The sequence below is a fragment of the Mangifera indica genome, chromosome 12, assembly GCF_011075055.1.
Source record: "Mangifera indica cultivar Alphonso chromosome 12, CATAS_Mindica_2.1, whole genome shotgun sequence".
Taxonomy (NCBI): domain Eukaryota; kingdom Viridiplantae; phylum Streptophyta; class Magnoliopsida; order Sapindales; family Anacardiaceae; genus Mangifera; species Mangifera indica.
The window spans coordinates 5,498,083-5,516,551 of NC_058148.1; the positions used below are offsets into that span (position 1 = coordinate 5,498,083).

The 18,469-nt window shown below is 31.5% G+C and overlaps 1 protein-coding gene across 1 annotated transcript; it reads right to left on the reverse strand.

Annotated features, from left to right (window-relative positions):
• Positions 1-11,460: 11,460 nt before the first annotated feature.
• LOC123230346 (diphosphomevalonate decarboxylase MVD2, peroxisomal-like) lies at positions 11,461-15,522 on the reverse strand. Its single transcript, XM_044656534.1, has 10 exons — positions 15,123-15,522; positions 14,412-14,610; positions 14,048-14,111; positions 13,834-13,897; positions 13,664-13,744; positions 12,843-12,929; positions 12,395-12,552; positions 12,261-12,309; positions 11,970-12,094; positions 11,461-11,886 (listed from the first exon to the last, which is right to left on the reverse strand). The coding sequence occupies exons 1-10, from the start codon at positions 15,333-15,335 to the stop codon at positions 11,664-11,666; spliced, it is 1,263 nt and encodes a 420-aa protein (XP_044512469.1). The 5' UTR covers positions 15,336-15,522; the 3' UTR covers positions 11,461-11,663.
• Between the last annotated feature and the right edge of the window lie 2,947 nt (positions 15,523-18,469).

Genomic DNA, 18,469 nt, shown 5'->3' on the forward strand with positions numbered 1-18,469 from the left:
CATGACATTATGGGCACCATATTAATATTTGTAACACCATGGTCGAATATTCAAACTTAGAAATTAAAGTTGTAATTTGGTAAATTTAACAAATGGTTTACTATACTTTATATTTTTTGTTCAAGTTTGCTAAAACACAAACACATCCAACGTTTAGTGTTTACAATATCAAACCATAACAAGTATACAAAGTAACTAAACCAAATTTTGTATTACATTTTTCTTGAAACCAAACATAAAACCCTAACTCTTAATGTTTCCAAAACACATACCAAGTTCACCAAAATCTCACCAAACATGTTTCAATTCATACTTAAACATGAATAAGTTTTAGAATGACAAGTTATAAACTTCATACACAACACATGTCTAATGTGAACCAAATTCACAAGTGTTATGCATTTTACCAAATCATGACATATATGAATCATTCATCACTCAAACATAATCCATCTCGCCATATGATGATTATTCAAGCATGAATAAGGTTACACATAATGTAATTTATCCAAACTAAGCCATCAAGAATCTAATTCTCAATCAAACCAAGTCAACTACTAATTTAATGAATTAATAACAATTCAATCAATATTGAATGTTATTTCTATCAACCAAATACATGAAAATCATGTCAACTTGTGCATGCCCTTCACCAAGTCACAAACTAAGTTTTTTAAAAACACATTTCCATGTAAAGTCAAGATTAAAATTCATGTGTACATCATGATAATCATGTATAAATCATGATTAAACTATTAATTTCAAAAACACCCAAATTTCCAAAATTAGGATTTTTTTTTGTCAAAATTTGCTCAACGTAATTTCAACAACTTAAAGATTCTTAAATGCTATTAAAACATTCTTAATAACATATGTACACTTGGTTTGAACCAATCACACATAACAAAACTTATATCTTAGGTGTTGATTACTAACACTTCCAAACACCTAAAATTATAGCATATTCTTGTCATTTAAGGATCAAACTCATGCTCTAATACCATTTGTAAGATTTTGGTAACAAAAGTAAATCATGTAGATCATGTTCATATCATATACAACAATGGTAATATGAAATTTACATGTTATTTCAAGAAATAAAACATAGAAATATGTAAACTACCTTACACCTTGTAATTTAATTTAAAATTAGGAAGCTTGAATCACTAAAATAAGTGATCTCTTGACTTGCACCTTTCAAGAAAGAAAAATTGAGGCTTTCACGGCTAAAGGAAGAAGAAAAGGAAAAACTCTATATTTTTTTATTCTTCTCTCCCTTTTTTTAAGCTTAAACTAGATATTTATCAAGTTAATCATGTGTTCATTTTCTATTGGTTTATAATTGAGAGTAACTAATATTTTGACGCATGTTGAATAGTTTGTGCCTAAAATTATGTATTCAACTTTTTTAAACAATTTCAAAAATGTAAAATGACAATTTTTGAATCTTATTCGAAAAACGCTATTTTTATACTCGAAAAATGTTAGCCAACTGTGGATAAATAATTTCATCTTTTCCTTGAAATATGGGTGTGACCTTCAAGGTTCATAGTGACGTAGTTATGAGCCCCATATCGGATGGTACATTTCGTTATATCACTGTATAATCTAAAACTATCAATAATCGATATACTTCATTTTTCGGTATGAAACAAAGCTCCCACTGATCATGTGATGTCATCTAGCTTCACATAATGCCAAATGAAGTACAAGTTTCACATAATGCCAAATGAACCTTTTTTACTCATACTTACCATGTAATCCAATCCATCTGTTGTTACATCCCGATTAAACTTGGATTCATAGATTATTAAACTCCACTAGTTAATCTTTTCGAATATCAAGTAATACATCAAAACGTGTCACATCAAAACTCTTTTCATGTGGACTTTTATTTGTATTAGCTAATGTCTCAATTTTTCATGTTTCTCGATATTTGTATGAGAACTCAGGAGTGGTCAAGCCAACAGATCCCTATATGATCATCACCTATCCTCTCACTCAAGCAACATATGATCAACTAAGCTTTTGAACGAGATATAATTAGACTTGTGGTATACATCATATGAACCATATATCCTAGAACGAAGTACAACCGTGATATCTCAAGTCAAAGGATTTATACACTAGTATGATTTACAATGTATCATTGACTACATATCAATGCCCACATGATTATCGTTTAGTGGTCATGTTCGATAAAAATATAATATAATAACCTTTGATCAGTTCTCCAACCATCAAACGGTTCTATTGTTTACCCATGTGTACATCCACCATGCCTAATATCATCCAATGATATTCTATGGTGATATAGCACATGCTCGTTATGTAATACTATTGCCCAAATAGATTGTCTATGTAGGGAATAATTTAATGATGTTTATTAAAACTCATCAAAACCTTTCACATGTCATATGTATGTAGCTACTATGGATGTAATATACAACTATAACATAGATATAAAAGTGATGTAGAAAACATGTGAAATGTGATAGAACTCTTCCTTTATTAATAATGTATATACAAGATATACATAGCCCTGAAACCGACAAAACGATTGGTTTATAAGACATACTCTAACAGTCAAAGCAATGCTTGTAATGATTTGCCAAAATGTAGCACGAGACATCATGGTTCTATAAATATTAAAGCATATCCAAGTCACATCTAGAATTCAAATTTGTTTCAATGGGTTTCTAAGTCTGCCATTGATGTTGAGAATACAAGTATTAGTAATCAGACGATACGAAGAGACAACCATTTGCAAATGATAGGTTTTTATAATTTTAAAGCAGAACTAAAAATATTATTTCAGACATATGCATTAAAGACTGGAATTCAATGAAAAGTCTATCACTCTGATAGTATACAATATAAGATTAAATGCATATATCCACAATGTAAGTGGTGGGCATGAGCAACAAGAGAGAAAGATGAAGACTATTGGGTGTTACGATGTATGGATGAGACACATACTTGTCAACAGGATCAAATTTTGCCGCACCATAGACAAACTAGTGCAAAGTCGTTGGTGAACTTTTTTAAATCAATGTTTATGGTAGATCGCATTTATTAATTAAAGAAAATTATTTTGGACATTATAAGCATATACAAAATTGAGATATCATAAATGCAAGCGTGACGTGTCAAAACATATGCACTAAATATATTATGAGGATCTCCCAAGAAGCCTTTCATTTTTTACATGAGTATTGTCATAATTTGGAGCTCAAGAACCTGGGAACTGTGACACATATTGATATTGATGTAGAAAATAGGTTTAAGTTTTTCTTTATATGTATGGGTTGCTCAATAAAAAGGTTCCAATGATTCTATTTCTAGGTGATATATATTGATGTTTCACACTTAAAGAGAAAGTATCTTAGGTCTCTGTTTTATTGTTGTTGCAAAAGACGCCAATAATCAAATTTATCCACTCACATTTGGTATTGGGCACAAGGAAAGAATCAATACGTGAACCCTTTTTTGATATACCTATACATGTGCATTGGAGATTTGCCAAATTTGGCTATTATTTATTATTGCCATCATTCAATAATTACATCAGTGGCAAACGTATTGTCCAATGCTCGTCATAGGTTTTGTAATTACTATATAAAGGGTAACATGCGTACCATATTTAAAAAAACTAAATATATTAAAGGATTATTTTGGAAAGTTGCTAAGGTATATTGCCTCAAGGACTTCCAAGCTACCATGAGTAGAATTACACGAGTAAGTCTAGTTGCGGCAACCTATTTGACAAACATTGGGTATGAAAGTTAGGTATGTACCCACTTTGAAGGATGGCGATACAACATCATGACATTTAATATTGTTGAGTCTTTCAACACTTTGACATAGACTGCTTGTGTTTTGTGTGTTACCATATTAGTTAAGTTTATGAGGAGTACAATACAACTTTGGTTTTTCAATAGGTAAAACATGACTGGTACATCTGACTAAAACTGGTTTAATATTTTTTTTCAATGGGTTTTATTAGTTGTTTTAACAAGTCAAAGATCTCACATTTTAACACTATAGGCTGAGGATAAACTTATTGGACATGTGATCAAATCTGCCAATATGGTGGTTTAACCCATCAACATACAACAATATGAAGTCCATTATTCACGGCAACAAATGTTCATTATGAATATTCTCTACTAAATGTGTGACTATGAGAAATTTCAATTTTCCCAAATTCTATGTGTACACATTGCGACCGTTGCAAGGTATAATAACCTCTCGAACTGTGTAAGATACTCAATGGAATTTTTATGAGGGTTGTATTGAGAAGATGTTAATCCACTAAAGGGTCAATCAGTTTGGGTACCATCTAATATGTCTGTGATTTATTCGTCAATAATGGAACAACAGCGGTCCGATTGTCTGTCTAGCTCTGATACGTATGGTTAGCTTGTCCTGCGTATCGAGGAATAGATGAGGACAAGGTTGTCGTAGCCATGGTATGACCTATCCAGCTGAATAGGTTATTATAGTTAATTTTCTTTATTGACTTAGATGATAATTTTAAGTTTATAGACATTGCATGTTTAATTGAATTTTTGGGGTTTTATCCAAATTTTAATATATTAATTTAGTGATTAATTATTTTCAGGCTCTTACATGTACAAGAGGGTAGTGGCTTAGAAGGAACAAGTTAACATTTTCCCTATAATGAAGCCAACTATATTTATGTATATATTGGATTTCATTGAATCAACACCATATGTCAAATAGATATTGGATTTCATTGAATCAACACCCAAATGACAGAAAAGAAATACCATGGCATTTATTTATTATTGTTCATTTTATGTATATATTGGATTTCATTGAATCAACACCATATATTTTGTATTAACATACTTTATTTATTAATCTAATTTCATGATAAGCATTAAGAAATGAATATAACTACATCATTATATGTCAAATGAAGCTAGGATAGAAAATGCAAAAACATCAGTAAAACAATAATCAAATGAGGTCGAACACTGCTACATGCCCACCCAAACCTTAAGCAAAATCCTTAAAACTTGTATTTTGACAATTCCAATTGAATTTAATAAATATAGTCAATTAAGTAAAGTTCAGGGAAAAAAAAACCCTAAACCCTAAACCCTAAATACTTACTGAGGACCTTCCCGTGGAATATGGTTATGGCCACACGCCTTCTTAGCCTCTTAGAATGTTTGGATGTCAAGTTAAATGGATGATCCCAAGTAAAGTATTCTATAAACATAAGCATACAAATGTCAGTCTTTGCTTGCTACATCTTGTTTCTGCACGTCACGAACACATTGAATTATAACGTTGGTGGAGTTTCTAACGGTTAAATTTCCTTTGATGTATAAAAATTGATTACATTTATTAGGTGTGTCAATGTCCTATATGGTGCCATCAACTTCTTCATTCTATCCAAATTAGTGGTATATTAGGCGCAGTAGTATACATACAACTTTTGCTCATTGATAACTAGTATGTCGCACACCCAACGTTGGTTGTCGAAGTTGATAGGAATGAATATTTGTCAACCAATGAACAATTGATGAGGGTCATTCCATATTCCCATGTAACCTACCTTGTCGACACTATTTCATGGTCGAAAGTTTTCATTAAGCTATACACGTGAGACGTTATTAATTTGATGTAGGAAAAATGAGGGTCATTCCAAATTCACACCCAAATTCACACCCAAATTCTTGAAGTTTTTATAAGACTATGAAAAATGTGCAATGAACTAGTTCAATAAAGTTGTCTAGTTACTATTTTGAAAAGATTTTCAGAGTATTCCTAAGAAAGCTTCAATGTGTTATGTGTACAAAAAAGTTACACCATAAGTTAAAAGTGATAACTAAAATAAACAAAAATATACGAATGGTGCATACCATGTTTTCCAACCATTACTCCTCACTTACAATTACAGTCCACTAGGCTTTGCTCACATTAGTTGTCGTTCTGTTCAGTCCCCTAAGGAAGACACAATTGTTGTTATTATCTTTAGCATTGTAGTACCATAATAAGAACTCAGAGTAGTTCTCAGCCAATCTCGAGTCCATAAGAGTCACCTCAAATACGGGTTGTTTGTTCTTTCACATCTTTGTTGGATCTATTACCAATTACTTACCTTTTCACAACACATGTCCAAATACTGACAATTTTTTGCAGTCGAAAACTTCTTAGCATTTGTCAGTGTGTCATCCTTTTATTGTTGCACATCATCATCCAATAAGTCCTCTAGCTGGAAAAAAAAATATAGTTGTCATTATTTTATAACATAACTAACTGAAATAAAAAAATATATAGTAGATAATAACCTACAATGATCTTGATGTCTGAACATATGAATCCTCAAGTCTCGTAATCATATTTATTATGGAGGACTGGAGTTCCTACATCTACCTATGAAACACTGATGTCTACTACTGCAACTGCTCTTATAGCTACCCATGAGACATTAATGCCTACTATTGATGAAGCTTTTGTATCTACCCACAAAACACCAATGCTGATTGTTGCCACTGTTCCTGTATCTCCCTATGAAGCATTGATGTCTACCGTTGCATCTTTCCACGAACCATCGATCCATGTTGTGCCACTTGGCTCGTATTGTCATAGCTTGCTGATCAAGTTACTGTTACATTTGAGAGCTGATGACTTTGCATGCTTCATTAATAGTTGTTGAAGACGGTCATGCAATATATTGCTGTATGCAGTCTTGTGAATTGAGTGTCTTACTAAGGAGGCCTTCAAATACTCTCGAAGATAGGAGGAACAAATGGTAGATATCTGTGAAGGGGATGCACATATATGATGGAAGGGATCCTATCCAATACGGGAAACACCAAGAACAATGAGTTAAGGGCCTCGTGATAAAGAAATTCATAAATAGATGAAAACGGTAGACACCTAGAGGTTAGCCACGTGGGCAAAGGAAAACTATGCTGGGGGATTACCATGGGGACATAGGGGAGCTAAGACCTAGTGGTGAAGGATTATTAAGACCCTTTAAAGGCTACCTGAAAGGCATCAAGATGAATCGATAGGGTATCATCATTATTGTCTGATTTTGTCAACTCATCATTTGATGATGCCTTTGGTGCATATTCTCCAGTAAACTCTAAAGCTAGTATGTACCACTTAGAGTCATGCTCAATCTCAATCGAACATAATGCAGTTGTAATCACTTCTTGGAACATAAAGGAAATCTATAAAAATTAATGAAATGAAAGATAGAATGATAAAATATAAATTTATCAATGAATAACTTATTGAATGAATGACCCAAAATATCGATATGTCATCCTAGGTCAGCAATTCCTTTCTTTTATACATACATATATATATATATATATATATATATATATATATATATATATATATATATATATATATATATATATATATATATATATATATATATATATATATATATATATATATATTAAATAATATAATATAATATTTAAAAAATATAATAAATATATATATTAAATATTATAATATTTAATATAATATACATAAATAATAATAATAATAATTTTTAAATATATATTATAATATAATAAATATATATAATAATATAATATATATTTAAAAATTATTATTATTATTATTTATATATATTATATTAAATATTATAATATTTAATATATATTTATTTATTTATTATATTATTTAAATATTTTATATATATATATATACACATGTACACAGTGCGCGCACCCTTTCTTACTTTTATATATATATATATATATATATATATATATATATATATATATATATAAGTAAGAAAGGGTGCGCGCACTCTGTACGCACTGTGTACGCACCGCACACACTCCGCACACACCGCACCTTCCTTTCAGTGCCTACGCATACAAAGGCTGGGAGGGTATTTTTGGAATTACAAATAAGTTTACTTATAAAGGTAAAATGACTATAGGTTTGCCTAAAAAGGTTTAAGCGGAAAAAATTTTGTCTATTTTAATTAATATCCCTAATAGGGCCAAATGACTTATTTTCACCCAAAGTATGTTACTTTTCCAAATTCCCAACTTATAACTTTGAAAAACTCATTTACCCACCTATGGAGGGTTAAAGTTAATGAAACTCTAACTCCTTAAAATTTTATCTCTTCCCCTCACCCCTCAAACTCTAAAAACTAACAATTTTCCCTTAAGTCAAAGTTTAAAAAAACAACATTTTTTCCTTAGGGTTGAGTTTTCAATTCCCCATGACATCTCCAACAACCCCTCCCTTTCGACGCTTTCTCTTCCTTTGGTGGTGTCTTTCTTGACATCTCTTCTTCCTTTGGCCAACTATTCAAGCCATAAAAGCAAAGAGTTTTGTCTTCCTGATGAAGCTCTTCGTTTTTCTAGCTCGAATAGTTAGTTGAAAGAGGAAAAGATGTTGAGAGAGACACCGTCGAAGGAAGAAAAAGATCGAGAGGGAGATGTTGTCGGCAATGACATTGGAGATATCACCGGGAATTGAAAACTAAACCTTAGAGGGAAAAATGTTGTTTTTTAAAACTTGGTATAGAGAGAAAATTGTTAGGTTTTAGAGTTTAGGGGGGAAAGAGATAAAATTTTAGTTTATTTTTAATATTATAAGTAAAATGATGATTTTACCTTTAAAACTAACAGACTTAACTATTCATGGGTTAGTAAATGAGTTTTTTAAGGTTAAAGAGTAAAAATTAGGGATAACAACATACTTTGGGTGGGAATAAGTCCTTGGCCTAATATATTAAATGTTAGTTTGCACTTTGCAATGTTGGAGAAATAGTATGCATTTTCAATTCAGTCTAGAAATTTAAGTATAATGGTTCATTTTAATACAAATAATCATTTTTTTATTATTTGTTAGACTGTCACAATTACATTATGATTATTTATAACTCGAAAATCATAAATTGTACCAAACATACAAGAATTGCCTATCATATAATCAGTTATTCCTATAATCATAATTTAATAATAATAAGTTACACCAAAAAGACACTTAAAAGTCAAAGAAAATTTGAATATATATCGTAGTTTTTCACTCAACACTGTCTTGAGTAGACCTGATAGCTTGTGTTATCAGGTCATATTCGTATTATGTTAATTAAAGTTTTGTGTCAAAAGTTCTAAACTCTAACCTAACCTAAAATAGTTTCATGTAACAAATTTACAACCCTAAACTGAACCAAAATATTTTCGAGTTAATTTGACCCGTTCTGAATTAACCCAAATTATGCAACTAACAAAGTCATGTCAAAATTTAACATATAACAATATAATTTGTTACGAAATAACATGATTTGTTAAAAAAAATGTGAAAAGACAATTTAACACGAAATGATATTTTGTCAAAATAAAATTACTCTATTTCAAGTTAATACTAATGATTTGTTTTTTGTCTTTTTATATAATCAGTTGTAAGGATAAAAACAAAATATCATAATCAATAACCTAAATAAATCTAAAACTTCAGTTTCAACATAATGCAATAGATAATAATACAATTAACAACTACATGTCAAATATTTAAGAAAGTTAATTTTTAATTCGTATGATGAATATTACTATCATAAATAATAAAATTATCAATAAGTTTATTAATATGACACACCAAACATCAAAAGTTCATATTAATAGAACTTATAACACTTCAACAAAAAAAACAAATAAACTACAAATAGTTTTTTACAACTCTGTAAAAAAAAATTGTTATATTCGAATAAATCTCCTTAGTAAAAAATGATAAATTTCTATCAAAAGACCTAAGAGTAGCTTCTGCAAGTAGACAACCAACTAACCTAGACAATGTTTTTAAAAGCAAAATCATTTAAAAATTAATTTAAAGTAACTATCATAATTGCACTAATGAAAGAACTAAAATTAAGTTTTAACCGGAAAATAACTAATACGAAAGAGTGTTAGATCATTGTTTTTATTGAATATCTTGTTTGTTTGTATTAGTATTAGTAATATCATCTATGAACTCATTCAAATTAAAGTCATTATCTTCTGAATTAATATAAAGAGGAAATGGTGAAAAATATATATTTAAACCAGATTTGAAATTATAATAATAATAATTCAATAGAGTGTTACAAATTTTTTGGGTTAATTCGAGTCAATTCGGACTAGCTTCACATCAACCTGAACACAACCTAATTTTTTTTAGGTCAACCCAAACTATTTTTCATATTGAAAATTATAACTTTAACCTGATTTTTTTTTTGTATTACATTGAGTCAGATAATCGTGTCAAATTTTGTCAGGTATAATTATATCACTATTTGGTCTTCATTTATAAAATAGTAAGACAGTTCTGCTTAAAGAATTTTCACTCTCTCTCTCTATATATATTATTTGTATAAATAAAATATATTTCAAGACTTCTTAAGTTGTATTTCCATATTTTTAATATTTAAAAAATTAGCAATAGAAAATTAAGAAAATGATTTTTTTTAAAAGTAATATTATATATATAAATATTGATATATCATCTTATAATTAAATATCATTTTATTTCTAATTTAAAATAATTCAATCACATTGCGATATATCATTATTTGTACTTAAAATTATATAGATAGTTTTATTGATTTTTTAAACTCATTTCCATGTAATTTAACTTCATAAAAACTTTTTAAATTCCTTGTTGTTAAAAAAAAAATCTTATTTAATTCTATATTAAACAAAATAATAAATAAGAATAGTTTTTAGGATTGTATTAAAAATTATAGGCTTTCTCAGACAAAGACAGAACACTGTTGATTCGATGGGACATATTCATTGTTTTGAATCTTAACCTTGACGTTGTCAATGATGTTAGCAATCTCGAACTCTTATTAACATGGCCTTGTCGGTTAGAGTTTCCACAAAGATATGCAAATTCAAGAGATTAGTCTATTGTTTATGGGGTTGATTCGAATCGAATAAAATCCAAACGAAGTGAAACTCATTTTCGAAAGAGCTCGGTTCAAGCTCACCGAGCCTAGAGAATAACTCGTTTATCTTTGGCTCACTTCATAAATAGAGAGTTCGTGTTTGACTCAGGTTCTTATAAACAAGTCAAACTTAACTCGAATTCACCAAACTTATTCAATTGGATTTGGTTCCTTTGTAGATTGTGCAACATTATTTAAAAATTTTTTCAAATACATTTTAACTCGAGTTCATATATATCAAGCTCAAATTTGAATTCGTTCAAACAAAGCTCATATCAAACTCAAACAAGCATACTTCAAGTCCAATCCTAATTATTTATCATCAAAGACGATGGACAATTAGTGATATAGATATTTTGTAAAAGGAAGTTCTCCATTTCCAAATACATTACAGTACCACAGGAGTTTTTTTTTCATAAAAATAACTTTTGGGTTATTTCAGCCTTGACCTTATGAGTTTACTCACTTTGCAGAAAATGTAGACAGGGTGAGGAAAAAAACCAAGAATATTAATGCCAAAATATTTATTCATTATTTGTCTCAAACAAGAGCACATGAACCTCAAATAAATTAAACTACATGCAACACAAACTTCAAATTTGCCATATAAATTCAGAGAATCACTTTACAGTAATCTCTGATACATTGAGTTATGTAATCATGCTAATATCCAGATAAAGCATGAAATTAAATAATTATGTATGCTCTAAGCTCAGTTAGGCAACCCAGTTTGAGAGTTGAGAAGAGCCTTGCTTTCATCAGAAACTAAAACAGGACCTCTCCCAGGCTTTGTGCAGATGAAGTAATTGATTTCGCCTTTGTATTTCTGGGCTGGAATGTTATTTATTTCGGGCGGGGATTGCTGCAATGCTTCAACATCCTTCAGATGCTCAATGCCAGCATCATGTAGAATTGACTTATCACCGAGCACATAACTGAAAATGAAAGAGGAAAAAATTAGAAGAAATTTAAATTTAAATTATCATTCAAGAGGAGGATGCTCTAAAAGAAAACTTACCTGTTCAAGTCTCTATCAGAATTTGGGGGGAAGAAGAAAAGCAGCCTCTGAAGCAATTGAGCCGCAACATTTCTATTTCTTGCAATCAGAACTGCATTCGGCCCAGCATCAAAAGTATAAGCCACCTGTCAAATTTTCTACATCAGGTACATGATCTGATGAGCAGAATAAAATTTTTACTTCTAAAAAAAAAATTATGACAGCCCCAAGGCAGGAGTAAATTCACACTAGGGCATCAATAGCCGATACATCCTTAACAAGCAGGTCAATAAGGTTGTAAAACAATCATACCTGAGCTGATCCTTCAGAACGGTTCCATTTTTCAACCAAGCCAATGATCCTGAAACAAGTTTCCACATAAATATCTAACCCTGCAATTGATGATGCAGATGATAAGCAAATAAACATAATAATAAATGACTTACTTGTGGGATGTGTCATTCATATAGAAAATAGGGGGACATGTATCCAAGCAGACAGCATGAAACTGATTACTATCAGCACAGGTCAATTGTGCAAAAGATGAAAAATCGCAATTTTTTATGGCCTCTTCCATTTTTACTATGCGTTTCGGTACAATTTCCTATAAAAATTCAATAAATGAAGAACATGTTAAATCTCTTGAACAATCTCAAGAATTTGACAAATGTTCAAGTAATAAGGGCTTTAAAGCAAGAGCTCAGGAATATTATCACACTAAAAATACTCTACTCAAGGTAAATTACCCAAAAAGACAAGATACCATGAGAATTTCAATATATTATCATCTAGAGTAACTGCTAGGTAGGTCTGTTGTTGTAAAAATTGTGTATAACTTCAAATGTCACTCAAGAAGAAAAATGGCAGACGTCAGATAGTAAAATCAAACTGCACCTTTGCTCTATGCTGTAACAGCAAACTTGTTTCAACACTGTCCCGCATTCCTGAGGTGCTACTTGTTTCCTTCTGCCGCGAACTCACCTTAAATTTATATTAAAAAATGTGTTTAAATAATCAGTTGAGCACAGAAAAGTCATAACACAGATGTGCTTAGGTTACATGTCTCTACAACCAATTTGATACTCGATAGTTATCTCGTTAACTTAATTATAGCTATATGATACTTCCTTTTTTTTTTTTTTTTGTGAGGATAAAAAATGCAATACTTCATATTCAAATGAAATAGTTCATCTCAAAAGGCAGTTAACTGCAAAATTCCAAATGGATACTTGAAATGGAAACGAATATGTAAAACAGAGTGGACATGTCTATAAAAAATAATAGTACATGGAAAAAAATCATAACTCTGACTTAAACAACATAGGACTCCTACTTAGGTAAGAGACAGATAGGTCAAAAAAACAGCATTTACATACATAAATAATCCCCCCAGATGAAAATCCTAGCAAACCATTGACAATAACCTAAGACTTACATTCAATGTAATCATAAATCACTGACAATGAAAAAGATGCACATGGGAATGCATCTAAACAGAGAGTTCAAACTTCAAAAATCTTAGCTGATTACTATTACTCTCATAAACAAGTTAGGAGTAAACTAAAACAGCAATTTGTGGAGGTGAAAAAAAAACAAGCCAAAACAACTGAGATAAAAAACTGGCTATGCAAAATTTCAAGGAAATGTAAGGGTCCAAAGCAACCAGTAAAGTTGTTCAAATGATGTAATGCCAAATGGAAAAACGAAGTGCATACCACAGCAATAATAATAACAAGCTCATTCCAGTGCTCCTCATCTACGAGTTGAACTGCAAGGCTGTCACTTCCATTTTCATCCTTCACATATTAGTAACTGTCAGAATTAGTTGCTCTAAATAAATATTTCTTGGCAGATAAACAAAGATGAATCTCAATATTAATCTTACTCCGCCCATAATCCACTTGACAAATCCACCGAATAGACTACGACAAGCACTGCCTGAACCTTGCCTATATGGGGACATTAAGTACAAGAAGTATTTTAAATCCTATTTATAAGAAAGCACTCAACAATTAGATTAACATAATACAAAGAATACCAAGCAGCTAGAGGCATGAAATTTTATGTGTGTGGGTGTGTATAAACTGAACAAGGCATACCTGGCTATAGCAGAAAGCTGGCTCGGAGTTTCTTTCAAATTCATCAGCTTTGCAAGGGAAAAAACTGCAAAATAATCAAATAAATTGATGCTGAATTGCTTTTGTTTCAACTAAATATATATATATATATATATATATATATATATATATATATATATATAAAATCCCGTAAACAGAGATATTCATATCAAAGCTTATATAATCAATCTGTAGGTTGCCAAAAGCAGGACAAAAACGAATGCCACACATACACATACATTATATCATCACCATCTTCCATCAATGAACTTTCAAAATATAAGCACAACACTCTGAATGAAAATTTTTAAAGAGAGAGTAAAGAATAGATAAACATATATATTACCAAGACAAGCAAAACCAGCAGCAGAGGAAGCCAATCCAGCAGCAGTAGGGAAATTGTTATATGAAGCGATATGCACATGCAATTTTTCCCAGTCCTTTTTCTCTATCTTGATACCTTTTTCCTTATCCTCAAAGTCACATGCCCGACTTCGAATTTCCCTCAAACAACTTTGGAATCTCCCTCCAGAAAGAGAAATTTCCTACACTAACCAGCAAAATAAAAAAGTGCCATGAATCAGCACTACCCAAAAAGATAATAACCTTTAAGAGAATAAATCTCAACATCCATGATGTGATCTTGACTAAAAAAATAAAAACAGCTAAACTACTTTGCTATTCTTTTTTCTCATAATAAAGCAATAAAAAGATGACATCAAAAGATTCCATCACATGATTTATTTTACTGATTTCACTAACAAAAATTATAATCTTTGTATTCCAGAAATTAGAAATCCAACCACTTTTCATATAAGTTTACCCACTGGGAATTTTACCTTTTCCTCAACCCTAATAGTAAAACTTTTTTCTTTCAAAAATATTAGCTCATTTATTAAAATATCACAACACAAAACTGCAACAAAATCAAATCATACAAAATACCAACAAAAATTTTCCTCATTTAAAATTCATTCTCTCAACATTAATCAACCCTATCAAATCAAAATACCACTCTAAACCCGGATTTTTTTTTTTTAAAAAAAAAAAAACCCACCTTTCCATTGAGCCACATCCGATCCTGCTCAAAACCGGGACTGACAGCAACGGTAGTGGTGGTACAGAGGTGCTTGGGATCAAGCGTAACACTGATACTATCATTAACAGGCAAAATTAGGGTTTCATCTCGCTTGCCCCAGTATTTGATAACGGCTATGTTGGTGGGCGTCTGAGCTGTGGCCATCAACACCCATTTGTCGGATTCCGCCATTGAAGTCAACGAACAGCAAAACAAAAACAAGAGTACTAATGATGTTAAAGGGTAAGCGTTGGTGGTGAAAGATTTGAAAGGCAGATGGAAGGGGGAAGTTTAAATAAGGAGAAGTTGAAGAAGAGACAAAGATGGCACAGGCACAGGCACAGCTCTCCCTCGGTCCCACTTTAGTGCGTCGCCAGAAGGTTAATTCCTTCTCCTCGTATTTGCAGGTCATTGTCAAATTGTGACAGGTAGGTGGGTGACTATCTTGCTCTCCTTTCGGTAATTTACTTTAGGCCAGAAGACTCATCCCCCTAAGGTATAGTGGAAATTCAAATTCCTATATTATAATTTTCAAAAATTTATTTATGAATTAATTTTTGTTAAAAATTTTAGTTAAAAATTATTGTTTATTAAAAAATTTTAAAAAATAAAAGTTTTATCATATTTTTCTTCCAAATTTTAAAAATTTAACAATTTTTCTCACTCAAAGTTTGAAAAATGATTATTTTCTTCCTAAATCCCTAGGTTTTTTTTTTCTCTCTCTAGTGATAGCAACATCTCTAACATTATCATTGTCTCTTCTTGAACAAAGATCCGTCGATGAAAAGACGTCTTTTCATCTCTTTTTCGAAAGAGACGAAGCTCATCTCTTCTTCTTTGTCCAGAAAGAGACGACCATGCTTCAAAACCAAATTGCATCACCATCGCACTAGAATTGCGTTGCCGTTGGATGTTTCGTCGCCATCTAACATCAAGAGAGAAGAGGAAAAGAGGCCACAGAACTAGGTCATCATCGCGTCAAAAGTGCAGCACCCACAGGTAAATGCAAGGGCATTTCAATCTTTTTTTCTAATTTTAAATTCAATGATTAATAATTTTTAAGGGTACATGTCTGGGTCATCATCGCGTCAAAAGTGTAGCACCCACAAGTAAATGCAAAGGCATTTCAATCTTTTTTTCTAATTTTAAATTCAATGATTAATAATTTTTAAAGATACACGCCTGTGTATGGAAGCATACATGGTTGTGTTTGGTTAACAGAAAGTTAATTTAATGGATCTAATTGTAATCACGGAGAAATTGAGAGTTGTCTTAGTTATGCAATTTGATACACAACCATGTATAGCCCATTCATGCTTGTTTATCGCGTCTTAAAATTAAAATAAAACACGATCAACCTAAATTATCTCATATTTTCATTCTTAATCGCAGACTATTGAGAAAGGGTCATGGGAGGATAGTTGCTTGGACGCCTCTAAAGTTGTTTTCGATCACCAAAAGTGAACAATTTCGAGAAGAGTTCATCGACAAGCATAAGAAGTTAAATAAGTGGTGTTTTGGCTTGACTTCAGTTTATTAAGCATGATTAATTGTTGTATGAATATTTGAAGGACTTCTTGTATGGATTATAACTTGAATATGTTGTTTTATAGTTGTATGAGTTAATGACTACTGCCCTTGCATTTTGAATAAATTATGAATACCATATATGATTCTTTGACATGGTCATTGGCTATAAAACACTATGGATATGCATGTAAAATTTCTATGGCAATGTATGACATGATTGATGTACTGTTAGGATAAAGGTATGCTTGAATGGTCAATGTTCTTAGATTCATACAATGGGACTAAATAAGCGTTATGGTTAAAAGAATGGTAGAAACAACATGTTTAGGATGCTTAAAGACTATTGTTTGTACCCAAGTTGTGTGAATATTGTCTCAATCGTGATCAGAGAGGCATAGAAATCCTAGGATACGATTTTTAGACGGCAACACACGATCGTTTATGGTCCTCTACACATCGGTGTGTCATTCTAGAAAATTCAAAAGTCTAAGATTCTCACGCTTGTTCTGAGGGAAAACATGCATGACTGTATAATATGAGATAGACGCCCATGTATAGCTTTCCAAATGTGGATGGCTTGCAACAAAAGACACATGACAGGTACACGTTAAGCAAAGTGCATGGGAGTGTGTCCAAGTCACCTCCCTGTGTGCACCTGTTATATGCACAATCATGTGTTAAGTACCACACGCATGTGTATATGGGTCAAGAGGCACACGTGTGTAGGTCAAAAAGCACACGATCATGTACCCTTAGACAAAGGCAAAAGATGAGGCTATGTGCATAAAAAGGGAAAGTTAAGTATGAAAAATAATGAGCTATTAAAGGATAAAAAATTCAAGAAAGACATAGATAAGATGCTCAACTATGTGGACGATAGTACAAGCTCAAATTGAGTCGAATCTAAGTAAAAAAGTCAACAATCTTAAGCTAGTATAACACATTTAGATAGTTATCAGATATGTGCATAAGTAATGATAATTGTGAAAGTGATAGGGTTGGATACCCATGAGATGCATCATGCACTCTGTGCTAAGACACATTACCACCATGTTCAATTCAAGTATGCATAGTAAGAATGTGGCTTTTAAATATTCCTCATGTGATCAGTAGAATGCATCACCTATGTACCCAAGGTTGGGGCCATTTTCAGATGGTTAGTTAATAGCTTCGATCAACTTATAAGATAAAAAAATGAGCTGTTATCAAAGATTTTCTCGTGTGATTAGAATATCCCAATTAGTTAGCCCAATAGGTTATTTGGCATGTGCGCAAGACACAACAGTAATTTTCACCAAGACATCAGATATGTCAATTCCAGCGTTGGTCTCCCCAATTTTCATGGATGATTCATGTTAAGGCACCAAGGTGTCATAGTGTGCCCATATTTAGCTTACGAATGGAAGGCAAGTTTTATCGTCAGTTAATTTAATAGTTAGGGACATCGAAAAGTCTCCATTTACTGAGTTTTACTCTTGTATTTCCTTTCAAATGTCTTGTAGGTAAAGGTAAATAGCGAGACAGGCAAAGGGATCCAATGGTTCAGCGAGCAGTTGTATGAGGGTAAAGGGTTATTATGTTATTCCAATTTATTTTCAAACGATCAGTTTTCTCTCTTGACACTTCAGAAACAATTGTTTATATTCTTTGCATTTATTTCGTATAGAGATTTTTCAAATATTGGTTATGATTTTATGAAGTATTTATTTGTATTTGTCACCTTTTTGCGCGCTTTACAATTTTGATCATGCATTAAAATTTTCAAACAGTTCGGTTGTACACGTCTCTTTTAGTAT